Below are 26,830 nucleotides of genomic sequence, written 5' to 3'. Positions count from 1 at the left end.
GCGTCTCATTTAAAACAAAAGAAAGTCACTGTGATAGAAACATTACTATAAGTATACTTTGGCTAAAACCGAACGAATCCAACAGATAATTAGCCAAGAAACGCGTAGGGGACATTTATTATTGTCTTTAATCGTATTGCAGTAATGACGACGTAAATTGAAGTTAATTAAACTGGGCGAAAAATCACCCTTTTAGTCGGGGGAATCCGAAACCCACAACCGTCAACTTACGCGTCTGATGCTCTACCAATCCGCCTTTTCCATTTTCCTGTGCTGCCCTCTACCGTTTTGGTCAGGGCCGGGACTACCGGTCTTGCCAGAAAGAAAGCCTCCAAGACCAAAGGGCGTTTCGCGACAATTCCGCTAGGGGAAGGGCGCATGTGCCGTGGCATTGTCAGACGGGCGTATTGGGCTTCGACGGTAAGGGCTTCCCCGTCAACTTCTTTGGGTATTGCTGTACGTGCAACTCCTGGAATTGTTACCCGGAGCCACTAAGTCGGCGAGTGTGGAACACTTTCATCGCTAGAGGGCGTCACGTGGCACGGGATCTCGGCACGAGCAGACAGCCGACCAATAAATTTTCGCATGCTACCTAAGGCATGTGAATGTTCCCCTTCTCTCGTTGATACTACGGCTAGTATTTCGGTGTTTCACAAATATTCCTGCAAAGCTTCACCGACTTATTTACTTACGACAAACCATCAACCAGAGTTTGCTGCTTGTGAGTTCAAAAACACCGCCACATATTCCAGAATGCGCAGTACAAGGAAGATGGGTTGGAACAAGCATTACGGTAAAATAAAGAAAAATCTGGCTACGTAGGACAAACGGGCCGATGCATTAACCAGAGATTGTTGGAACATAAGAGATCGCTAACAGTAGGCTCACCTTCTAATCTATCTTTACATTGTCGAGATTGTAAGTGCACGCCAAAATTCGATGAATGCGCAGTGTTGTACCGTCATAGAAATGAAGAAACGCGCCTGATGATTGAAGCATGGCATATCGAGAAGAGTGGTAGCGCATGCGTGAGCCAACCATCGATTAACTTGCATAAAGATGAAATCAAATGCCTTAACAGTTATCTTCCACGTAGACAGCCATGCGTGCCGGATTGATAGGTTCGCCTGTTGCATGGTCATGCGCAGATGAGTTTTCGTGCCTTCTTTCTTCTCAACCGTTGTGCGTCTCTTCAGTTGTTAGTCGGCGTTCGTGGTGTCCTGACTTCTTTCTTGTGTCCTTGTTTGCCCGCCCTGTCTTTTTAGAATCAGTATTTCGTCTCGTAGGCTGTTTCATAACTAGGAAGCGGGTAAAATGCGAACGCTTGTTTGTACCTTTGTACAAGGAGAGAGAGCGAGAGAAGACTTCACAGAAAACTAGCTTTCATTTTGCTACCTTTCACTGCGGTGGGGAAATAAGGGTTGGAAAGAGGGCGCAGAGAGAGAGCGGAAGAAGAATCACAAACAGTAAAAAAAAAGATGGTTGATCCCTTCGTCATAGGAATCGGAATAACACGAAAGTAAAGCGTGCCCTTACAGAAGCAACCGAATGTTTAGTGTACATTGATATGAGAGAGTCTGTACAATGTATATTGATGTCTGGCAGCTATAGCCCCGTTTAACGTGGACGCACCCACTTTGATGATAGGTGGTACATCTCCATCCCGACGACTAACGTCCGTGTTAAATGATTAAACAAACCCTTGTGGTAGCTGTAGTAGTTAACGGTGAAAGCGTAATCAGAGAACGAGGTGTGATAGCCAGAAGAGCGTCGCATATTGAACGCAGAACTTGGTCGCCATCCCGCGGCCTGTTAAAACGTGATTGGACACCACGGCTGGACTAGAGGGAAACGCAAAGCGCGTCGTGCCGCCCCACTAGCCCGGCCGCGATTTTTCTCGGGGCGAGCGCGTGAGCGGGGAACGCGGTGTTACAGCCAGGTGAGGCAGGCGCGCGTCGCGGAGCTATATTGTAGCGTTAGCTACACTTGTCTAGAAGAAGCCGATTTTGCGTGGATCCTCATGAGCCGTGCTGCGCATGCGCGAGGATCAGTGATGTCACACAGCTGGCTCACCGGAGCCGGCATCTCACGCGCTCTCCGCCACCACCGCGCACGGCTCGCCGCTGCTTGTCTGCGCGTTCGGGAGGAGTGGCGTCGTAGTCGCGGCAGACAAACTGGCGCCGGCGCGCGCGCAGACTCCGCCATCGCCGCGCGCGACTCGCCGCCGCCAGTCTGCGCTTTCCAGAGGAGTGACGTCGTAGCCTTGCAGACGTATTGGCTCCGGCGCGCGCGCAGCTATTCGCCTTCGCTGTGCAGTCGCCGTCTGACACTGTGCTGGAGCCGCTTGATAGCGCCTCTGAGTGGCGTTTGCAGGTGGCTAACGCAATGGAGAAGGAGAGCGCAAATGCTGCACGACGGCGCAGAAGAGCCGAGAAGCTTATCTCATCGGATCCCGAAGTAATTGCCTGGCAATTAGCGGTTCAGCGTACGAAGAATGAACAGAAGAAGGCTAATAATCCTAGACAATCTGGAAAGGTAAGAATAATCAGCTCAACCTTTGCTAGCGCTACGTATATCCTGGCATAGTCGAGATAAGCCACTGCAATTTTTTTTATTTGGATTAGCGTGTGGCGACCACTGCGCACAGACCTACGCAGCCTCCGTCTCGTCACTGATTAGCCCGGCGTGACACAGCTACTTGCTGCAACACGCTTCCGATAAAGACAGCGCCACGCAGTTTCGTCGGAGGCTTACGTCACCACTGCTGGCTATATAACCCAAGCTACCAAGCTTGGTTTCATGTTTGTTTCTCTACCTTCCGAAGCGCAGCATTGGCATGCTTGCCCTGCTGCTGCTACCACGTTAATAAACATCGTTTCGTTTTATGTTGGGATCCGTCCTTCACCGACTCCGCATCCCACATCTGGTGACCCGGAAATCGAACTAACCGCACCGCCATGGCCCACTCAGAAGACCTCACCGCTCTCCGCCATCAGGTACAACTCCAGCAGGAACTACTGACCCAGCAACAGCAGCAAGCTCGCAACGCTTCCACAAACGAGGCCGTGTCCACCGGCCCCGCTGAGGACGTCAGAAGTCCTACAGAAGCCACCCCGCACGCTGCTTCCTGGCGTGTTGCTGTCAAGCTTCCGCCGTTTTGGGCGGACTCACCCGAGGTCTGGTTTGCCCAGGTCGAGGCCCAGTTCTCCCTGGCGCACAACAACCAAGACCGGACCCGCTACGACTACGTCGTCGCCCACTTGGACGCACGTTACGCCAACGAGGTCCAGGATATCCTCGCAAACCCGCCAACGGCTAACGCGTACGAACACCTGAAGACCGCACTTATCCGTCGCTTATCACTCTCAGAAGAACAAAAGATACGACAAGTGCAGTCCGCTGAGCTCGCTGAGCGCAACCCTTCACAGCTCCTGCGCCACATGCGTGCGCTCGCGGGCAACATGCACGTACAGGATTCTTTCCTGCGAATGCTGTGGCTCCAACGACTCCCGCCGCACGCTCAGGCAATTCTGCAGGCACAGGTCAGGCTACCTGTCGACGAACTTGCGGAAATTGCTGATCGCGTCGTCGAGGCATCGTTACCGCAGTTGTCGCCCACCACCCAGGCTGTCGCCGCCCCGCTGAACCCCACGGAGCTTGCGCGCCGTATCGACGACATCGATCGACGGCTCACTTCCATTCAGCAACACCTGGGTGAACGTCTTCCGATGCGACAGCGCCGCCATTCGCCAAGCCGCGACCGAAACACCACCTCATTACCGCCACCTGACATCAACGGTCCGTGCTACTACCACCGGCGCTTCGGCGACAAGGCCCGGCAATGTTGTTCACCTTGTTCCATGGGACATGCGGAAAACAAGAAAGGCAGCTCGTAGAGACGGCCGCAAGCTGCCAACCCGGAGGCCGTCGCATCTTCGTCACCGACCAGATCACGAAGCAGCGTTACCTGGTCGACAGCGGTTCCGACATTTGCTGCTACCCGCGATCTCACCTTCACGGCCCTCACCCGCCGACATCTTTCGAGGTCAGCTCGGCAAACCGGTCCACAATCAAGACGTAAAACTCGCTGCGCCTGCATATCCAGCTCAAGAACTCACGCCGCGACCTTCACTGGAACTTTGTCATCGCCGACGTCGCCGATCCAATCATTGGCTCAGACTTCCTGGCTCACTACAACCTTCTTCCGGACTGCCGCAACGACCGGCTCATCGAGGCGACAACGGGACACTCCACACCAGGCCAGCGAACGACCGCCCAACAGCCAAGCATCAAGGTACTCTGTGTTGACAATCACTCGCCGTGTCACGCCATCCTCGCCGAATTTCCCGGATTGACGGACCCCAGCGGACTGCCACGCAAAGTGCAGCACACCACCGTGCACTACATCCGGACCTCTCCAGGCCCCCCGGTTTTTTGCCGTGCCCGTCGCCTTGCCCCAGACTGCATACGCATAACCAAGGCAGAGTTCGAAGCCATGCTCCGAGAAGGGATCGCCCGTCACTCCGACGGCCCATGGGCCTCGCCACTTCACCTTGTGCCGAAGAAGACCACTGGCTGGCGACCATGTGGGGACTACCGCGGCCTCAACGCACGCACCATCCCGGACAGGTACCCAGTCCACCACATACAGGACTTCGCCCATCGCATTCATGGCTGCCACGTCTTCTCCGTGCTAGACTTGGTGAAGGCTTACACGCAGATACCCGTCAACCCGGACGACGTCATGAAAACTGCAGTAATCACCCCGTTTGGCTTGTTCGAGTTTCCATTCATGAGTTTTGGCCTTAGGAACGCTGGGAAAACCTTTCAGCGCTTCATCGACGAAGTCGTCCGTGGCCTCGACTTCTGCTTCGTCTATCTTGACGACAAATTGATCTTTTCACGTGACGCCGAAGAACACCACGGGCACCTTCGTCTGTTGTTCCAACGCCTCGACGACCACGGCCTGCTCGTCAACGTCCAGAAGAGCACGCTCGGCGCTTCCACCGTCCATTTCCTCGGCCACGAAGTTTCGTCAGAGGGAACTCGACCCCTGCCTGATCGCATCTCTGACTTGCAAAAGTACCCTCAACCCACCACCGCTAAAGACCTTCGCCGTTTCCTCGGCATGCTGAACTTCTATAGACTCTTCTTACCGCACGCCGCCGACTACCAGGCGCCCCTTCAAGATGTTCTGGCTGGTCTACGTGGAAACCAACCCGTCACGTGGACACCGACTTTGGTGCAAGTTTTTTGAGGAACGCAAGACTGCTCTCTCCACCGCCACGCTCCTCTCCCATCCCGTCCCAGACGCTTCCTTGGGACTCTTCACGGACGCCTCTGGTTTCGCCGTCGGCGCCGCCCTGATGCAACGCGTGGACAACACCTGGCACCCCTTGGCATTCTTTTCTAGGAAACTCTCAGCTCGGAAGGTGAGCCCTTCAATGGCCAGTTCCACCGACGAAACCACGACCGCTGCCCGTACGAGTTCGCCAGCTTACTACAGAGAACTTCTGGCGATATACGAAGCAGTGCAGTACTTTCGCCACGTTCTCGAAGCGCAGCACTGCACCATCTATACCGACCACAAACCTCTAACGTACGCCTTCTCTCAACGTCGCGATAAAGTCCCGCCTGTTCAGCAGAACCAACTCTCGTTCATCGCACAGTTCACCACCGACATCCAACACATCAGCGTGAAAGACAACATGGTCGCCGACGCGCTTTCACGTGTGGCCACCATCAGCTCGGTGCAAATAAAAGCAGACATCCTCGCCGTGACTCAGACCATGGACGCCGAGCTGCAGGAACTTCTCAAGGGCACGTCCTCACTTCAGCTAAAAGAAGTCCCCATTCCAGGGTCGGCAAGAACTATCTGCTGCGACATGTTGACAGGACGAAGCAGGCCCTACGTGCCCCTGTGCCATCGCCGTGGTCTTTTCAACCAGCTCCACAACCTCAGCCATCCCGGCATACGTGCCTCTACACGCCTCGTGGCTGACCGCTATGTCTGGCCCTCCATGCAGCGGGATTGTCGCGCGTGGGCGCGCTCATGCATTCACTGCCAACGTGCAAAATCACCAGGCACGTCACGTCCCCACTCGGAACATTCGCTCAGCCCTCAGGTCGGTTCGAGCACGTCCACCTCGACATCACAGGACCATTTCCCCCGACAGGACTCTACCGCTACTGCCTCACCGCCATCGACCGCTACACTCGGTGGCCTGAGGCATGGCCTCTCGAGGGAATCACCGCGGAAAACGTCGCCTCGGTCTTTTTCTCCGGCTGGATTGCCCGTTTCGGCGCTCCCCGCCGCGTAACCACCGACCAAGGGCGAGAATTTGAGTCTCACCTATTCAGGCTCCTGGGATTGACCATCGGGTTTGAACGCTTGAGGACCACGAGCTACCATCCCTGCGCCAACGGAATGATCGAGCGTTTTCACCGACAGTTCAAAGCCGCCATTATGTGCCACCCGGACTCAACCTGGCTCGAGGCCATTCCAGCTGTCATCCTCGGTCTTCGCCGGACATCCATGCTACGCCAGCAGAGCTCGTCTACGGGGAACCACTCCGTCTGCCAGGTGAATTTCTCACAGCTCTGCCATCCAGCACTACGACGTCAGAACCCACCGACTTCGTCGCCCGGCTCCGACGCACCATCGGTGCCTTACGCCCATCCCCTGCAGCCCACCATAGCAAGCCCACACCTTTGGTGTTCAAAGAGCTAGCATCATGCACGCATGCTTTCCTCCGCGACGACACCGTCCGCCGGCCTTTCCAGCCACCCTACAGCGGACCCTATCTAGTCATCCATCGCGACGACAAGAACTTCACCTTGCGCTTGAACGGGAACGACGTCCGCGTCTCGATTGACCGACTGAAGCCCGCATACATCGTGGCGAACGAAGCTGGCAGCTGAATGCCAGGTTCGTTCGCCAGGAACCTTTCAACCGGCGTTCTTGCACAGCCACCGACGTCGCAGTCCGCTCCTTTCACGACACGCTCTGGACGTCTGGTACGCCTCCCAGATTTCTACAGACCCTGAGGGCTCTGCACTCCGCGGGGGAGGGGTGATGTGGCGACCACTGCGCACAGACCTACGCAGCCTCCGTCTCGTCACTGATTAGCCGGGCGTGACACAGCTACCTGCTTCAACACGCTTCCGATAAAAGACAGCGCCACGCAGTTTCGTCGGAGGCTTACGTCACCACTGCTGGCTATATAACCCAAGCTACCAAGCTTGGTTTCATGTTTTGTTTCTCTAACCTTCCGAAGCGCAGCATCGGCATGCTTCCCCCTGCTGCTGCTACTACGTTAATAAACATCGTTTCGTTTTATGTTGGGATCCGTCCTTCACCGACCCGCATCCCACAAGCGTGATGCTATGAGCGAGGCCGACGCTTCTTTTACAACGTTTGGGCTCAGGTCGCCACCTCGCGGTGTGTTCAGGCATTGACAAAATTGAACTTCTATAGAAAACGCGCCGAATGGGACGGACGTGTAACGCGTTCCAGGTGTTAATCGCGGAGGCCGCAGTAATGACGCAGTACCGCTCTGAGAGGGCAACACCACCCCGCCGACCCGGAGAGTGGTAGACATAAAAGGCGCGTGTGTAAAGCCTTATAGTATGGGACCGTGGCGCAGTGGATAGCGTGTCCGGCTTCTGTTGTTGCGGACCGAGCGGTCATCGGTTCGACGCCCGTTGACGGAACTTTTCTTTGTCATCTGATCGTGTAAATATCTTCGACGTCATTTCTGTGACGGAAATACATCACTAAAGTCCTGGTGGACCTCTGCATAAAACACTTTCGTGTAAAGAAACAGCACAGGAAAGGTGTTCTAATTATAGTCAATCAGAAAGGTCTTAGGATCTCAAGTAGCGCTTGTACAGCTTTCTTCAGCGAAGTCCTTTTCATGGAGAGGATTTTTTCTTCCGACGCCGTTGCTTCCGAGAGAGGTCGGTCGTCCAACTTGTTAAGCGCGTTGCAAAGGGCTCTGTGCTCTATACTCCATGACTGCTTCGGGCAGTCGCAAGCAAATATGCCCTGTTGTTACTCTCATAAGCTTGAACTGTAAGCAACATCTTTGTCCCAAGGTGTGCTTTTCAATTTCACTTTTTTGAAGTGTTGCTAGCCGCATCTTGTCAAACCAAATTCCATAAGCACGTCACACTAGCTCAGTTGCTCTCCCCAATCTTGATAGCCCTTGCATTTACATAGCTTTGCATAGTGCCATCCATAGCTATCCCCGCTTCACTCGATGATGACGCCGCGTCATTGAGCGTTTTTAATATAAAAATAATAATTATTGGTGAGGGTTAACGTCCCAAAACCACGATATTATTATGAGAGACGTTCTAGTGGAAGGCTCCGCAAATTTCGACCACCTGGGGTCTTTAACGTATACACCTCAATTTAAGCACACGGGCCTCAAGCCTTTTTGCGTCCAACGAAAATGCCGCCGCCGAGGCCGGCATTCGATGGCGCAACTTTCGGGTCAGCAGAGCTTTTTTATTGAATACGGAAAACGGCGAGGCAAAAGCCACAAATAAAAAACGTCAGCCTGGTCACAGGGCTGCGCAAAGATACTCAGAAAAGCATTCCGGAATACAGATATTGAAATTCACATGATTGTAGCCTAAAATACAGGCACTCAGATACAGTTGTCTTGGACGTAGCGGGACATTCCGGAGATAGTTTTGCAAAAAGACAAAAGAGTATTCCGGGGAGGCTGATGTTCCGCAACGACATTTATTTTGAGTGCAAAACAGCGCAGCTGACAGGTCCTGTGTCTTTTGTGTCCTCTTCTGTCCCCTCCCGTCAGCTGCGCTGTTTTGCACTCATAATCATGTTATACCAACACGCCCAATCCTACAGTCTTCTAAGTGACATTTATCGATTCATAACTGAGGATACTTTTCGCGCAAGTCGAACGAGGACACACAACACAAAAGAACAGGGTGGGCGCCAAACATTCTGCTAGAACATTTATTGAGTGCAGCATAATATTGGCAGGGGCCGACGCCTCCGCGATTTTGCCGTCAACGCCGTCGGGAGCTTTTACTACGTGTGCCATTATGTGCATCTGGGAAACCCTTCGCCGACCGGCGGCGCGCCTTCGCTTGGCTTAGCGCAAAAAAAGTATTCCTTTGCCCTTTGGAAACACGCCAGCTCATTTCCGACGAAAAATTAACGAGATGCCAGTGTCCTGCTCAGTATCGCGGTATTTCACTACTCAGATACATATGCGTTTTTCAAGTGCATCTCCATAGAGAAATACAGATACTCAAAACCATATTTACGACACCATCGCGATATTCTTTTATCGCGATACCGCCTAGCGATAAGAAAGGCGAGGAAGGCCGGCGCAACATGCAACAGGAGAACAAAGCAAATCTACAATAAGAACCACACCTCCTTTCTCCAACACGGAAAAGAAAATCGAGAATAAGTAAATAATGCGCAGCACAATGTGAACACAGGCATAATAAATAAGGTCTACTGCAAATACACGTACACTAATTCCCAGGTTAGTCTACAAAGCATACTGTGTATAGTTATCAGCAGAACCAAAGAATAGCGAGTAACATTGCGTATATACGGTAAATATTAAGAAACAAGATCATTGGAAGCCAACGTAACGCTTAATGATGCACTCGAACGCGATGTATCATCGCAGCTTTCAACAACAATGGTGCAGGTGTGTGAAGATCTACGTGGAGCGGTGAGGGTGGACGGGTTCGAGCCACAGGCGTTGCTCGAAGATTTCGTGGACAACCTGGTGCCGCTCGTGGTCAGTGAGGACATGAGCCAGTGGCCATCAGCCACGACGTCGTTTGCGCTCACCAACGTCACGCAGGTGAATAAAAACTCACAGGGTCCCGTATGTTTGAGACTCGAAGGAGAAAGCCGTCATCACCGCGCGCCGCATTTATAGTTTTCAAGGCTAGCGGCTTTGTTGATGCTGTGGCGGGTGACGAATTCAGCTCACACCTTTGTAATGGTTTCGCAGCTTTCAATAACCCACTCGTCACGCAACTCGCATGGTGGGCCAATAAGAAAAAAATTAGGTGAGTTTCGCGCTACAGTGGTGCCAAGCCTGAACGAAGTCGGAGCTGGGCGGCCTTCTTTGTTTCTCTTTATTTCTTTCTTCCTTTCTTCACCTCTTTCTCTCGTTTTCTTTCGTCTTTCTATTTTCCTATGGCTTCTCTGTTTATTTCTATTTCTTTCTTTCTATCTCTCTGTATATATATATTCCTTTCTATTTCTCTCTCCTTTCATCTTTCTTTCCCTTTCTTTCTATAAGTTTTTCTTTTTCTCTTTCTGTGCTCCCCTCCCCTCCACTCCACCTCATACCCATTTCTATTTCCCACTTCCTTGGCATACTACACTATACAAGTCCATGTTATGCTAGAGTGCCTGGATAGCCGAGTGGTTACGATGCTCGCCTTCCGATCGTGGGTAAGCGAGTTAGAATGCCGCCTATTCAAGAAATTTCTTTCGCCGAAAATTTCTCAAATTCTCTTTCTTTCTATCTCTTTCGTTGTCTCTCCCTGTACTCGTTATCTCACCCATCATAGTTGTTCCATCTCAAGCCGGACAAATCGGCGCACTTGTTCTGGGGGCGAAGCAGCAGTTGAAGAGGACGAAGAGAAAGAAACGGACGAAGATAGCGCACGCCGGGTCGTGATGATGATAGTTTTTTGTTCGCGGATCGCAACCTCTTCTGTTAAAATAGAACGAAAACAAGCTCCGCAAGGGAAGCAAAAATGAAGCGGCGACGCGCTTCTCACAATGGCCGGCATTGCGGGGAGGGAAGCAGACAGTTCTCTGAATGCAGTGTGTCCTTGGTCGCCATTATCGTCAAAGAACATGCGTAGCTATAACCCTGCACATTAAAATATGACGCGAAATATTGTAAATCGTGTGAGCGGATAGACAGCAGGAACAAAAGGAAAGAAGTCGACAGGACAGGCGCTCACTTACAACTGATGTTTATTGCGAATGTTTTCTCACGAGAGCATGGAATCGCGCATGTGCAGGCAGGCACGTTACCACAAGAAAAACATACATGGCCAACAAGAAGGTCACTTATCCGAACTGATTACTTGCGTATTTCTTTATCTGTCAACGCTACACAGGGAACACTCATGCACGTGATTGAGTGTACTCTAACCTCTACAGCTTCCATGGTCTAGCTTACGGGAAAGGTCCATCTGAGTAAATGTATGGGTCTGAATTGGCGTCCCCCTTCAGATGACCTGGCAATATGAATGTGACGATACCTCTGTTGAAAATGGAAGACATTGACGGTCACGCCCTGCGTGGCTACAATCATCATTAGGATTTAGTGGTGGATTAAAGGCGGAAGAAGAAGGCCTCCATGCCGTCGGTCTCTGTTCTTCATATTTGGTGCCGTGAAACCCGGGAGTACGACTCCGGCTTGAATTGAGACCAAGACGGCGACTCATGGATTGATGAGGCAGTGTACGTCGCCTGGAGGTTCGCGAGGCGGGAGCCCCTTACGATGACTTCTGCTCTGGTCTGCCCTTGTCCTTCAGGACGACGGCTCGAGGTTCGCAAGGCTAGGATGACCACAAAGAAAGGAAAATCACAACCTGTCAGCCCAGCCCTCGGAGCTGCCTACGGTATGTCTGCCCATCTACTAGATATTCCCTTCGGTGACAACTTCGAGGTTAGCGAGGCCAGGACGACGAACTTTTGCAACGATGACGCCCGTCCTGCAGGCCTAGCCCTCGAACCTAGCGACTATTCAATACTCGACCTGCGGTGCTTGCGTGGCGATACTCAATTCAAGGGTCCCGAAGTCGGAATGCCGAAGCCTTTACACGAGAGTAACTGTGAAGGCCCTAACCCTGGATCAGATAGCGCCACGCCAACATCGTTGATCTTAACACGTAACGACTGTGGAATCACGAGAGCGAACGAAACAGACACGATTGACAAGAAGATGACGCGACTCCAAGATATTCGTAAATCATTGCGAACAGCCATTGAAGAAGTAATGAAAAAGAGTGACGTAGTACTTTCTTCTAGATCACCGAGAATTTGTGAGCTCAAGGAATTGCACTGAAACCTCGAATTAATGAGACAGGACTTGAAGAAAATAGACCGCCAGATTCATGACACTATACCTCTTGAAGACCTAGAAAGCGACGTCGAAAGTTGTGAAAATTTGGACTGCAACATCTTAAGGCTGGCATCAGACCTTCAACTGCTATTAGCGGAATTTGAGAATAGACCGTTGTGAAAACTCGCACAACTAACACAAAGTTCAATTTCAAGGTCTAAGCCGAGCTTGACTTACTCGCAGGGCGAGACAATAACCGTCGACGACACTGGAGAAAAGACTGTCAGTTCAAGAAATTCTGCCGGAAGCACAGTTGTGGGATGTGGCGCACTGTTGTCTGTCGGTTGTGGGAGTTCTGAAGACATTTCCAGTTGCGACAGATTCGACTCCACTGCGACAAAAGCGTCAAACGTGTGTCACGAAGACCGAAGGAACAAGCGAAGGAAACATCGATGTTCGCGAGCAAGCAAAAACGTAAATATTTTTAGAGATGACACATGGAAATCGATACAAGCCAAACGAATCACGATCTTGGCGATCAAGACGGCAAGCCTGAAGGAGAGTGTGCACTTCAGTGGTATGCGGCTGAAAGGACGCAACCATCGTGTTCAAGGCGTACAGGACACAAGAACCAAGCGAACCTACCTGGCAGCTCGGAGCGACAGAATAACGGCATCGAAAGGAAAAGAACTAAGGAGGAGAAAGAAAAGACGGTCTTCACACGTGAGCGCCCAAGAATGCCTGAAACCAAAGAGAATAAGAGCAGGCAAAGGCTTCCAGAGACGCCACTTCGTACTAATAACGCGTGAGGCACCGACTGACATAACCACATGCAAGCAGCGACTTCATGCAGGAAGAGCGACTGTAATTCGAGATCACTCCAAACACTTCAAACATCGATGGAAGAGAAAAGGTGCTTCCTAACATCCAGATAGCTCTGACTTAACTGCGCGACCACGGACTAGACTACGACTTTGCCAACTGCGTTTCATTGACTTCACCGAACTAAAGGATCGTAAAGTGCGTGCGAGACAAATCTGCGAACGCGAAGTGGTGGTTAGTGCGCTATGAACGTTGAGTGAATCGCGCATCGACCTATCTGCAGTCGGCGAACGAAAATATGGCGATACATGTTACAAGTGACGTGACTTCGAAATATCGTCCAGCCAGTGCGGTGGCTCGGCAGTGTTTTGTTGTATTGTGCCATTCTTTCATTTTCGCTTCTGTGCCGTCCTTTCCTTTTCGCTTCTTTGTCGCGGGCGGGAAGATGTTGAAAATGGAAGACAATGACGGTCACGCTCTGCGTGGCTACAATCATCATTAGGATTTAGTGGTGGATTAAAGGGGGAAGAAGAAGGCCTCCATGCCGTCGGTCTCTGTTCTTCATAACCTCTTCACTAGAGCATTGCGTGTTATGAACACTTTTGCGCTTGCGAACTCTATTTTGCCTCTATGACCTTTAAAAGGTGACATCAGTGTTCCAGTTCGCCGACTGTCGAAATCGACACCACAGGTATAATGCGGCGGCCGATCAATACGACTCCACATCTATATCAGTACATTACAGAATGCAGATCCCTATAGATGTCATGCTCAATATCTGATTCTACAGAGTAGTTGTAATTAATTCTCACTAGCAGTATTTTGCGGCTAGAGTAGGCGATAACATTCAGGATGATGTTATCATGCATGGCTTCTCGCACGCTGTGTAACAGCTGGCTAGGCAGTGACAAAAATCGGGAAAAAAAAAAGAAAGACAAGATGGTGCGCTTGGAATTTTGAACGAATTGACCTTACACGTCTAGAATGATGCAGTCCGACTATTGCGCAGTATAAATATTTGAAGCCTTATCGAGTGTTTAGTATACTATATGTATACCTAGATCTGCGTAAAATCCTCGATAGCTTGCATTATTTAAAAATACGAAGCGCAGATAATATTCTTGTTTTATCGGCGCTCGCTGTTTTCTCCACTTGGCTATATTATATCTTTAATGGCGCTCTGTGAAGAGAGACGTGGAACGAGCGATTTGTTGAAATTATTTTGTCCAGAGTTGTGTGGGTTTTCTTGATACTTAAAACAAAAATATTGTTACCGCTAATAACTGCCACCTAACAATCTGTAGCACCAGTTTCATCTAAATTCATTGATTGTTTGTTCGAGTTTTCTTTCTTTGAAGGGGAAGGGGCCGCTGAATCGTGTCGTCTCCTACTTTCGAGCGGAGTGGCTTTCCTAAATAACGTGAATGCGTCGGCGCGCAAGATTCTCCCGTAGGGCATCCTACAAGAAACTCGTCTGCCGTACGGAGTGATGGCGACGGGTGCGTTGCGCTAATAGAGGTACATCGCACTCGACGCTCATCAGTCCGGCCGCAATTTAACGACTTCCTCGCCCTGCCCTTCATCTGGGGCTGTGATTCCTGGCATCCGGACGACAGCGCTGCTTTTCACCGTAACGTAGACCACCGGCAAACTGGTGGCTTTCGATGTCTGTCGCGTGCTTCTTGCAAGCCCATTGATCGCGTCAGGTGGTGCGATTGACCATCCATTGAGACAGTCTCTCTCATACGTCTCGTATTTCTTGCCACCTTTCTGTCAAATCAACAACTACGCCAAGCGTTGAAGAACCGCTGCGCACACGTTCCTGTTGTGCTACGACGCCGGTACAATAATTTGAAATGCATATGGATCAAGTAGAACTCGATTCTGCAGTTAAGGACATTGAAGTTAATGACGATGTGTAAAGTTTCCGCAAAGGAGAGAGATGCGCTGTTGTTTCTAATACATTGACGTGCGTTTATTATGACAGGGATGCCGTAATACATCGTAATATATGCGTCATCGTGTTAAACTTTCGTCATTGCTATACATTTGTACTAAGATATTTGTAAATATTGGTCAATTTGCATACTTTTGTTACTTTTTGCGTAAACATGAAAGAAAGGTTAGTCAATTCCTAGCTAGGCGTGTGATCTGCCCGATTTTTTTCTGTTTGATCAGTTGCGGGCATTGCAAACTCGCCCGTGACGTCACCCTCGTCGCTTCTGATTGGACAAGCTGCACTCGACCTGCAGAACTTCCGAATTCTGCCTCTCCTGTCGCGCGCGTTATTGCCGCTCGCGTGACCTCCTTCTCGAGGCGAATAATGCCTTTCCGTGGCAAATAACTCTGAAAACTTAACTTTGATGTCTGCAGAAGTATGTCGCGAGATGAGTTGTCGGCTGTTGCAGGCGTACCTGGAAGACCAAGTTCTGAAGGAGGCCGCCGTATGCAACTTCCGCAGCAACCGCCGTCTGGGCTTCGATGCCTTTCTGCGCAGCTTCACGACCTCCAGCGGATGGTTCGCCCACTGGTGAGTGGCACGTCTGGCTGAATTCGTGTGAAATAAAGTATTCGCTATACTACGTACCATCTGAAGCCATGGAGTTAGGCAGAGGCATATTACATAGCGCTAAAACAGCGCGGCACAAAGAAGCGAGCCCTTGTTCGGGCGCAGTCAAGTTATTGACGATGAGGTCCCTCATCAACACGACGTGATGCAAAAAAACCATATGATGGCGTCATCATATACCGTCGTCAAGACGTCCCAATCGCTAAAATATGTGACGTCACGTTATACGATGACGTCGCATAACATGACATCACACGAGACGTCATCACACGACGCAGTCACTTGGTCAAATGTGGGCCGATCTCGGAGACAGTACGTGCTGTAAAACCACATGCGATGCAGAAAGCTGCGTTGTCTCCGATACTGGAGGCAGTTCAAAACCGCGTTTTCGGAAGGAGTCAAGATCAATACAATCGACTGAAAAGATGAAGAATGAGAAGACTTTTTACCTTCGAGCATAAGGGACCATGTGACTTTTTATTCGTCGCTAAGACAAGCAGGCTAGGGAAATTATCGGAGCTATGAACAATGCACGTGCGAGAAGTCAATGGGTGAGGGTGACATCACTGGCAAGATATCACTCACTGAAAGGTTGAGTTGTATCAATGAATATCTATTTGGTGTTTTCTCTTTCTCGCTGATGGTGAGTGTACACATTTACTAAAGGGGTCTCGGAATGAGCCTGTCGGTATAGTTTCATGACTACAAAGCACCGCTAAAAATGAAGAAACGGGCAGAACAGACAGGACCAAGCGCTTGGTCCTGTCTGTTCTTCCTGTGTCTTCGTTTTCCGCGCCGTTTCGCAATCATGTACGTATTTATACGTGGTAAACGCAGAAAAAGAAAGGAGCTGATCTGCTCAGCGCTCGTATCGATTCTTTCTTCGTTCCGTGCTGTTACGTTCGCGCCGTTTTTACCGTCATGAATCACCAGCTCGCCAAACACTACATATTAACCAGTGTTTTACCGAACGGCGTTCCAAGGAACGACGTTCCAGGAACTAGTTCCTTTTTGGAGGAACGAAGGAACGCCACCGTTCCATTTAGGATCGGTGGAACTGTAACGGTAACTCGTTACGTTAACGTAGGAACGGCACAGGGAACGACGTTTCTTCTGTAAACGTTCCTCGGCATTGAACATGCGCCCGCACACAGCACATCATGCAGAACAGGGTGTATGGACGACCGCGTGAGGCGCAAGAATCTACCGCTCGCTAAAGCACCTCTACTCCGAAGGTAGAGGGGCTTTACCGCTAGCCTCTCACTTTATGCTGCATCCTGGTTTTCACTTTAAGGCGCCCGCCGGGGCGCAGGGAAGCGCGCGATGTCAAGACAGACCACGCGCCGGAGGAACAGCTGATTTTTTTTTTCTTTTTGTCTGAGCCAGTCTGACAGCAATCACGGGCCGTTCTGGACTGTAGACACACCTTGGAGAACATTTACTTGATATTCGGGAATCATCGAACCCCATCGAAAGGCTGCCGCCAGGAAAGGGCACGCAATTTTTTTACCTCGGGGACTTCTTTGTTGGGCCAACTAGAAAGTAGCTTTTGTGGGGGGGGGGGGGGGGGGGGGGGCTGCGTATTCAGGCGGTTTTGCTGCGTGTCCCCGTGGCCTTGTCAGCATAGGGAAAAGTGTGGGAGCCGACTTACAGTAGTCGCGGCTAGTCGCCGCGCCTATGCGTGATTGCGCGGAGTATTCGAACGGCGGGAATCATCGTCGCGAATCTGGTGTTTGACGCGCTTGGGACAGAGGAGGCAATCACAACGCCAGAAGCCGCAGAGAATGAGTGAAGCACCGACGTGCTCACCACCGAAATCCCGCGCGGTGGCCAGTCACTGCGCATGAAGGGTCACTGCGCATGAAGGCTCACTGCGCATGAAGGGTCTTCGGCCCCAACGTAACAGTGGCGAAGTTACACTTTGGTTACCCTTGGGAGTCAGCGGCTTGCCGCGTGCAGCCTTTATTTATTGAATTTCTTTCGACCTTTTATTGAATTTCTGTTCGCGCACTGCCGACTGCGCAGCTTCGGCTCAGTTAGTGGGAGTGTTTCGCTCGTCGCGTGGTCTTTAGCGGCTGGCTCGATCGTCACTTTAGTATCTCGTGCATGCCGCCGGCAGGTATAGGCAAATCTGTCTTTTGACATTCGGTTGCGTTGATAGCGGGGAAGAGGTCCGAAACGCAGTGGACGCAGGTGCTGCAGTGGCGCCTGTCCGCTGCCTTCGATGGTTTCGTTTGGGCAGGCATCCCTTCAACACGCGAGTTATTTCCGCGGCTATCGGTCTACAACTTTAATTATAGTTCAGTTCGACAGCCGCCGCACCGATAACGTCTGTCATGCAATAAACGATACGCGTCCATCTAGCGTTGCATTCTTGTTGCGGCCACAGAGCCTGCCGTCGCCAATACGACCACGGTTGACTTGTCCCTATTTGCGTACAACACGGCAGTACCCTCAAGCACTTGATGGAACGTCTCTTCAACATTGCCAACGAAGTGCTGACGAGAGAACAGGTTCCTCAGTCGGATACCAACATCGAGAAGCAAGTCTTGCTGAGCGCAAACAAGGGACTTTCCTAAGTTGTGAATATGTATCCTAGACATTATTTTCTGCTCACACTGCGATATAAGATCAGCACTCAATAAACGCCTATGTATTGTTCTTTTCGATGTGGTTTCCTGTGCAAGAAACTAATTTATACTGGTGCATGTGTAGGAATTTCTATTTGAATATCTGAAGCGCAGTATTCTGACGGCGCATTTGAAGACTGACGTGGAAAGTGCCCCATGTGTTGCACTTGTAATAGATGAGCACATAAGTTGCAGTTAGACAGATGTCTTTGGTATGGCCGGTGTTCTCCAAGAAAATTCGTCTAGGAGCGTTTCTGTAGATTCATTTTGTCTACATATAACTTACTGCCGGCGATGTCAAATTCGTAAAATATATGTAGCTCAATGTTACCTTTACATTGCGCACTTTAGTTCGCGTCAGAGTTATCCGGCAATATATTTTGATTAAAATTTCCAATGTAACGTTAATGTAACGACACGTTCCAATTTTCGAAATGTAACTGGAACGAGTTCCTTTCGCATTAAAGGAACTTGTAACGGGAAATCGTTCCAAGATTGGGAAGGAACGAGGAACGAGCTTTCGTTCCTGTTTTAGAGGAACGTGTACAACACTGATATTAACTCACATGTGCTACATTATTGCATCGTTATAACTTGTGCAGTTGTTATAAAGGACAACACACCCCAACCGTCACAGCTACGATTGCTTGCAGTATGCGAGTAAAAACGGCAGGCATCACGAAAGTACTGTTTTGTTTTTGTTTTTAAAGAAGACGGTGTATTTTGCGCCGTCATTGTTGGATAGTCCGCATATTTACACCATCAACCTATTTTATGACCTGTGCAGGACGAAGGTCTCCCTGTGATATCCGATTCGCTCAGGGCGAGCCGATTCCATTTGATGCATGTTTAAACTCTTCATCTGAGGATGTTTTCGAGAGGTTACCGAACCTCTTTTAAAGGAGTACTGACACAAACTTGAAAAAGTCTCGGATTGTTGCTCTAAATAGAAATACTGGTGTCGAGAAACCTAAAACGAGTATTGTGGTACCTGGAAATGCATCGAATATATTTTAATTACCGCTAACCTAAAAAGACACTTTCGGTTTCGATATAGAGGGGTGGCTTCTCAGTGACGTTTCATAGCAGTGTGACGTCAAGGGGATACAGAAACGCGCTACGTACTAGAGGCAAATCCGTCATCTGCTCGGGGTACACGTAATTAACGGTGTGTGAGTTGACGTCCAGTGACCCTGACAGTGCTATCTTCCATTTAGGCTGCATGCAGGACGCGTAGCTCGCAAACTCGGGGAACCGTGTTGGCTCGTCGGGAAAATGTTCATTGCAGTGAGGCTGGCTTGCAGGTGCTCAGCGACGAAAATTTCAGTCAAACTAGAATATTTTATACGTGTTCTCCGACTCCGGTGTGTCCACAGCGTTGACACTGCATACCAAGCAAACGAAAAATGCCTTTTTTGCGATGTCTCAAAATCGCGTCAGTACTCCTTTAAATGCGAAGCATTTCTTAGCGGACCAAATGCACTTTGGCAAATTTGCATGTGTATCTCTGAATCAATAATTATTATGCCTAAGGGCAGACTTTCGAAAATAAAAAGAAATGCACTTTGAGCTTTTCTATTTATCAATCTAGCCGCTACGTCTGGGTGCTCTCGTGATCGTCTCCTTAACTTGGTGCAGCCCGAAATTGGTATCGGAGCGTAAGAGGGTTTGATGAATATGACTGTCCGGTCATGACATGAAGTACGTGAAAATCCTGTCGCGTACGTCGTCAAACCCTTTCCTCCAGACACGTGTGGCACGTACCCTTATACCACGGGCCGCGGTATGCGGGTATGCGCCACAGATGATTCACAGCTTATGGTATCTACCCAGAAACAGCGGCAACAGACATTGACAAGCACCGCCCCGGTGGTCTAGTGGTTATGGCGCTTGACTGCTGACCGAAGGTAGCGGGATCGAATCCCGGCCGCAGCGGCTCCATTTTCGATGGAAGCGAAAATATTTGAGGCCCGTGTACATAGATTTAGGTGCACGTTAAAGAACCGCAGGTCGTCGAAATTTCCGCAGCCCTCCACTACGGTGTCTCTCATAATCATATCGTGGTTTTGGGACGTTTAACCCCAGATATTATTATTATTACCAGACATTAGTAATTTAAATACGAGAGCGTTAAGAAAAACCGACATCGCCAGCGTTGACCCGACGAATGGAAAGAATAAACATTAGGATCCCAGCAGGAATCGAACCCAAGCGCTCTGCGTGGCAGTCAAGTATGCTACCACAGAGCCACGCCAGGCTTTGAAACGGCTTTGGAAAAAGACCCTATGCAGGCGTAATGTGGGTGTAACGTAAATTGTGGCTGCAGTTCTGGCTGTCTAATTGTATAACAAAGCAGTAAACATTAGATATGTATTTCTATTATATAGGCGTGACGTCGGGTTAACGTCAATTGTGGTTGCAGTGTTGACTCCACTCTTACAGCACTCTAATAAACATCACATGTTTATTCCTATAATTCAGCAATCTATATTCAAGCGTTGCTCGACCCCGGAGGAATACGGTAATGAAAGTTACGTATGGTATTCACACCATTGTACCGTAAAGTGCACTTCGTTTCGATAATAGTGACGTGTATGCTGAGTTCTGACTTCACGTCAGACCATAAAATACCCTTTAAACGCCAGTGTAGTCGACGTTCCTGGTAAGCCCACGATGTGCACACAACTAATACAATTACAAAAACACGTCGATCAACCTCGGAATGCTTGGCTCTAACCTCAAAAGATCCAGCATAGACAATTATTCGCTCACTGATTCACATGAAACCGGTTCCCACAAGGCGCGGGATCTGTTTTTCCTGCTTTTCTTGGAAAGCAGGAGGGTATTGCTGTGGGGTCGGCTAAGGTGTTCACATACATATCATATATCTAGTGACGATGCAATTCATGTACAACTGCTTGTATCACTACTGAGTCGAATGCCTTTTCTATGAAAGCCATGTATAGAGGTTCGTTGTGTATGTCAGATTTTGCAAGAATATACTTGATTGATCACATGACTGTGATTCACCGTGGGTATCCGATCCTTAGGGGCAGCTTGCTCTCTATGTAGATTAAAGTCAAATGCGTCTCTTATCCTATTAGAAATTACCTCTGTGAATATTTCGTACAATACTGGGAGTAAGCTGACCGGTATATGCTTCTTTCTTATTTCATTTATTAAGTATTAGTATAATATTAGTGTTTTACAGGCTTGCTACTAGATATGTTTGCAAAATATTTTAGCTCTGAAAATGTTTTCTCATTGTAGTGCTGGCGTAGAAAGTGATCGATATACTGCTTCTCGAGCTTTGTTTAACATCTACATAAAGATTGTGTGTCCGGCAAAATTGGACTCAGTCAGTCTAGCATGCACTCTTCCTATAAGCATGGTTCGACTGTGAAATGTAATTTTCGAATGTAACCCCGCGCAGGGAGAACTGCGACCGCTCGGGCCAGAAGCATCTGCGCCAGTTCTACCGGCGCCCCTCGTTCCTACCTCTCGCCGTCGAGCTGACGCGGCCCAACTGGGTCATCGCGTCGCGGGGATTCAGCGGGCGCCGATTCAAGCAGGTGCTCTCCATCGCATTCCGCACAAGAGAAACGAGCGTCATTCATTTCGCATCATAGGTCATTTATTAGAAGAGGAAATGAAGGCCATGGTCTCATGCCTGCACACGGCGCCGAAACTTCAGCATCTGTAAACCACTTGACACCCTTAAGGAATTTTACCGTGTATATCTGACACTCTTACACTCTAGGAAAGAGGAGTTTTCACGAATCAAAACACCCATTATATGGGGGGTTACCAATCCTCTAAACACGCCTATTTCTGAAAAACAGAAAAAAATAAAAGCTACCAGTCAAGGAAAATCCAATTGCATCAGCATCAAAGGATGCAATGCCGCACATACACACCCAGCCGTACACACAAAGATAAATCACATAAGCACCAAATGGACAGAGCGCTGGGGCTACACAACCATAGCATCTTGAGCCGCCGTTCAATCACAAAGTATGGCTAAATTTATAGTGGGCTTGTAGATAGCGCTAAAGCAGACAGATCTGTTATTCTAAACTCGCCTAAGATTCAACGCTTCTTGAATTAGCCATTTCTGATTATAAGCTCGCACGCCTGTCGTATGGGCCACAGGTGTTTTGATAACCCGTGACACATTTACCTCTTAAAGGGTGTTTTAGTAAAACATTAGCCGTTACGCAAACGAAAAGGCTATTTGGGCGAGCGAAACACCCTTGCACCCCAATTTTTGCAAATTCTGGTAAAGCAAAAGGGTGTTTTGGTTGCTTGAAATCGCTTCAAGGGTGCAGAGTGGTTTACAGTGCACGTTAACGTCAGTGTAACTTCACGAACGTGTCTGCGTATTTTGGCCGCTCAATCAAGTAATCTGAAATTTGTTGTGTTAAGACTCCTTTAGAGCACGAAGTAAATAATTCCTGGCGACAAACGATTATAAGTAGGCCCGCCGTCAAAAGCTGCGACGTCATGGTGCGGGAGCTCACCGGCATCTGTATTTTCTTTTTGCGCGTTTTCTCGCTTAGCGTCTTCTCACTGTGGTGCTTTCGGTACTATGAGAAAAAAAAACTTTCCTCTTCCCTTTAAAACAAGGTGCCGAGCGTCCCGTAAGCATACATGCAACAGGAACTTGCCAAAAAGCCCGTCCCAGCGCTCCGATACCAAGTTTGTTTATAATATACGCTTTCGAACCGTCAGGCTTTTCGTCACGCGTGATGTTAGCTGTGATTCTCCTGTTTTTAATCGTAGAACGCGAAAACCTTTTCAGTAAAGTATCACTAAAAAGAAGAAAAAAGTTGGAGGACGCTTGAGCTTCGCCATCAAGAGTAGAACGCGATAGCGTATCGGGCTCCGTTCGCATCACCTTCTCAATCGCTAGCCTTTCTTCGTTTCTTGGTTGACACCTCAAACTTGCCGCAAGGAAAGGAACGTCTGTGCGCGAAACATTGACCGTCCAAGGTATCCTAGAATGCCTAGTGCAAGTACTGTTGCTAAGTGCACCACTACGCCATATAATTCTTCCTTTTCGGAATTGGCAACGTACCCACTACGCGTCCGTAAGGCAACACGCGCACCAGCGCAGCTACACGCTTTCTTGACGCTGCTTCTGCTGACGATGCTGATTAATTATGACTAAGCGCTTTGTAATCGATGGCTCTTCAGACCGCCAACTCTTTGCTCAAATTACATGTTTTTACGCCTGGTGCCGTTGTACGCTTCTGCCATGCAAAACGTGATGGCGTAATCGGACCGTGTTCTTATCGCCTTCCCAATCGCTAGCCTGCCTTCGCTTCTCAGTGGATACCGCCCAAAATTATTGCCTGGCCTGGTAAAGAAATCCTGGATCCGCCCCTGCTCACTCTATAAAGCATTTTCCCAAGAATTATGTATTGTCTGAAAAATAGATACCTTTATTTATTTGAACACGAAAGTCGGTGCGCGGCAGGAATACAAAAAAGAGAACTTGATTTTAGGGGCGAAGCTCCTTAAGGCGGCACCCGTTCGACCCTCGTAGTCGTAGTCGTAGTGCGTAACCAGTCTTACGCTTTGATCTCCAAGGTGGTGCCGGTGGGAGATTTTTCCTGTGCGTTGTTGAACAATCAAAAATTCGCAGCGTTAGCTAAAAGCCCACTTCTTCTGTCTCTCATTCCCATTAGCAGCCATTCTTTACCTCCAAGGTAGTGCCTGGTGAGATTTCTCCTGTGCGTGATTAAACAATAAAAATTTTGTTCAAAACGCCGTTGATTGATGAAATAAACCAACGAAAGACACCAGATGTTTTCTAAAGCAATGGTTTTCTAAACAATGAAAATTGACAGCGTACATGTAAAATTAAAGTGAGCTGCAAGTCGTCATAACTCATCGAACCTTTAGTATAAACGCGCCCGATCTCACGTCGGTGATGATGTACTGAGCAGAATTCACGGAAGATTCACGGTTTACCGATGAACCTCCGCAGCTTCGCCCACTCATCATCATTCACTCCGTGGATATGCTGTGATTTTTTTTCCTTTTTTCTAAATGTGCAACTTCTTGTATACAGCTTGATTTCGAAGCTGGCAGCACCCTGGTTTGGTTCGCTCAAGTCAAAGGCCTCAATTACATTCGCCTGGTGCCAGAATCCGTCTGCTCGGGCATTTGTCAAGAGCTGGAACTACTGCTCGACGCAAGAGATATACGTAAGTGGCCCCCGGAGGTCTTTGTTCCCCTCGATATAATAGCGTTGACACGCTGGCGTATAATATATGCATGACTAGAGTGTACTAGAACAGGGGAGTGCTCGGAACGGCCGCAGGACCAACGTACAGAAAGTGAAGCCCGAACAGAGTCAATCCACCTGCAGCGCTGCGATCGGTAGTCTGCAATGTGTCGTCGTTTAAGAATTGCGCACGGCTCCGGCAAAGTGGTGCAGGGGTAGAATACCCGCTTTCCGCTCAAAAGGCCCGGGTTCGAATCGCAGCTGTAGATGGCGGGTTTTTATTCTTAGTGTCACCTTTTATAGCTGTGTTGGTTTTTTACTTTCTATCTTAAAACTAGCTTATATTGCTACGTATTGCTATAAAAAGTAACGTAAAATGTGAAATCTTGTTTCGAGTCTCGTCTTCGCGAAAATCTCGGAGGCCATACTTAACGTTTTTGTTCAATCCCGGGCGGTGGCGCAGCAAATATCTGCGCTCGATCTCAAATATCTTCTACTTTACTTCACATTTCGCGTTACCTTTTGAACCAACAAGTAGCAACGTAAGCTAGTTTTAAGAAACAAAGGAAAACCAACCCAGCTACAAAAGGTGACACTAAGATAAAAAACCCAGGGGGTCCTCGAAGCTATTTTTGGGCGTCTGCGAAACCCATGCTTGGGAGTTTTTTGAAGCCACACTATGCCCTGTAACAGCAGCCCCTCCCGATATTTGGTATGCTTCGCCGCATAACATTGTCGCGCTGCGGCGGAGCTTACTTGCGTTTCCCCTCCTTCTTTAAATGCCTGTAAAACTCTTGTTGCAGTGTTCTACAACATATGCATAGAGTGCTTTCTCCAGGCTTGCATACTTAAAAATAAATGCAGCTAGAAACAGGTTGAATGTGGCTGCAGACCGTACAACTAATCGAGAAGTTGTTGAGATCGATTTGGCGTGGCACTTTGACCGTTCTTTGCCAGGGAAAAATAAAAGGCACCTATTTCACACTGCATATTTCGTTAATTGATGATCCCCACATTCTCTCGCGGAAAGGGGTCCCCCAACAATTTGACCGGTAAACAAGGGGTCCTGAAATATTCATGGCTGAGAACCATTGCTCTAGAATGTACTTTCGCAATAAACATATATCGTATCATTATTTGAGCACATGAAGGGGTCAAGAACCACCCCTTGATCTTCGGATAAAAGCAGACCCTACGTATTGCAGACACTCTTATATCTCAGTCAAATCTTGCAGTCGTGCACGGCAAAAAAATTTTAGAAGCGGAGGGGGAATTTTTCATTTTCTCAGGCACCCTCTTTTTATACAAACGCCCGCGTCCACTCTGGAGCTGCTGCCGCCTGCTGTTTGACGACCCAACAGCAGATAGCATGCTATTGGTCAGTAGTGACATAAATCAAGGCCGGCGTTTAGATCAACTGTTATTCTTGCCACGCGGTGCCGCCACGTACCGGCGCCGCGCTCCATAGTCGGCTATCATTACACAGTGACTCACTCTCGCGCACAGGAATCACGACGGGAGAGAGCGATCGCGTTTCATCACGCGCGCTCAAGGTCATGACGCGCGCTGACGTAACTTCGTTCCCTCGTGCCATTTCTACCTGTGTAGTTTCCAGCGCGCTCGTCGGACGAGAGAAGGGAGAAAGCTCTTGAGGGGTCACGAACCACTTTTCCGAGTAATCATCGAATGACTTCAGTGCTGAAGTTTATTGCCTCACGAATCGGTTGCAGCAAACGTATCTCGAATCCGTCAAGAACGAGCGGAGGTACAGGGATGTGTCGCACACTCTTGATATATGTCGGCTGTTCGACGTCAAACAGCAGGCGCCGGCAGCTCCGAAGAGAGCGAGCACAGGCCCCTTTGGAGAGAGGGCTCCTGGGAAAATGGCTACTTCGCGTTCCGCTTTTAAGCTCTAGTTGCCGCGCACGACTGCGAGATTTGGCTGAGATGTTCCTAGCAGCAGGATATGCTTCTCCTCCCCAAGTCTGAGTGGCGGTTGATGGCCCCTCAGAAGCGCAAGAGAAACCCCTGTAACTCCGCTCGTACTTGACGGATTCGAGAAATCTTTGCGGCCATCGATTCGCGAGCCAATGAACTCTAAAAGTGAGGCCATTCAATGAATATTTCCACAAATGGTTTACGACCCCTTTAAGTAATAAGCCGTTACCAGTCATCTAATCAGCCGCAGAAAATCGACAGACTCGTGGAATCTTAACTAAATTAGAACTACGCGAACGTGAGGTCCTGACTCGAGAAAAGCTGTGGCACTTCTACAGAAGCATATATTTATTGTAGGAACATTTATCTTGGAATAATTATGTACCGCACTCGTGCAAGGAAGGCAGTCAGGGACAGTTGATCAATATTTCAATGTAATATTATCTGCGTTGTAATAAACACTGCACCAATTATTAGCCTCTCAAGAACATTTAGAGCTTGGTAGCATGTGAGTCTTCTAAGCACGCTAAATAAAGGACCCCCGGCC

At 49.2% G+C, this 26,830-nt stretch overlaps 1 protein-coding gene across 1 annotated transcript in view; it reads left to right on the top strand.

Moving 5' to 3' along the window:
* LOC119404402 (uncharacterized) overlaps positions 1-26,830 on the top strand; it is a 326,575-nt gene that overhangs the window by 1,214 nt on the left and 298,531 nt on the right. Inside the window, exons 3-9 of the mRNA XM_049419529.1 lie at positions 2,997-3,089; positions 3,609-3,833; positions 5,414-5,536; positions 9,681-9,860; positions 15,323-15,444; positions 21,547-21,685; positions 24,190-24,325. Of these exons, the coding sequence (XP_049275486.1) occupies positions 2,997-3,089; positions 3,609-3,833; positions 5,414-5,536; positions 9,681-9,860; positions 15,323-15,444; positions 21,547-21,685; positions 24,190-24,325 (1,018 nt within the window). The remainder of the gene's footprint in view (positions 1-2,996; positions 3,090-3,608; positions 3,834-5,413; positions 5,537-9,680; positions 9,861-15,322; positions 15,445-21,546; positions 21,686-24,189; positions 24,326-26,830) is intronic.

The sequence above is a fragment of the Rhipicephalus sanguineus genome, chromosome 9 (assembly GCF_013339695.2).
Source record: "Rhipicephalus sanguineus isolate Rsan-2018 chromosome 9, BIME_Rsan_1.4, whole genome shotgun sequence".
Taxonomy (NCBI): domain Eukaryota; kingdom Metazoa; phylum Arthropoda; class Arachnida; order Ixodida; family Ixodidae; genus Rhipicephalus; species Rhipicephalus sanguineus.
The sequence above is the reverse complement of the archived record's forward strand: the minus strand, read 5'-3'. Positions and strand labels throughout refer to the sequence as shown.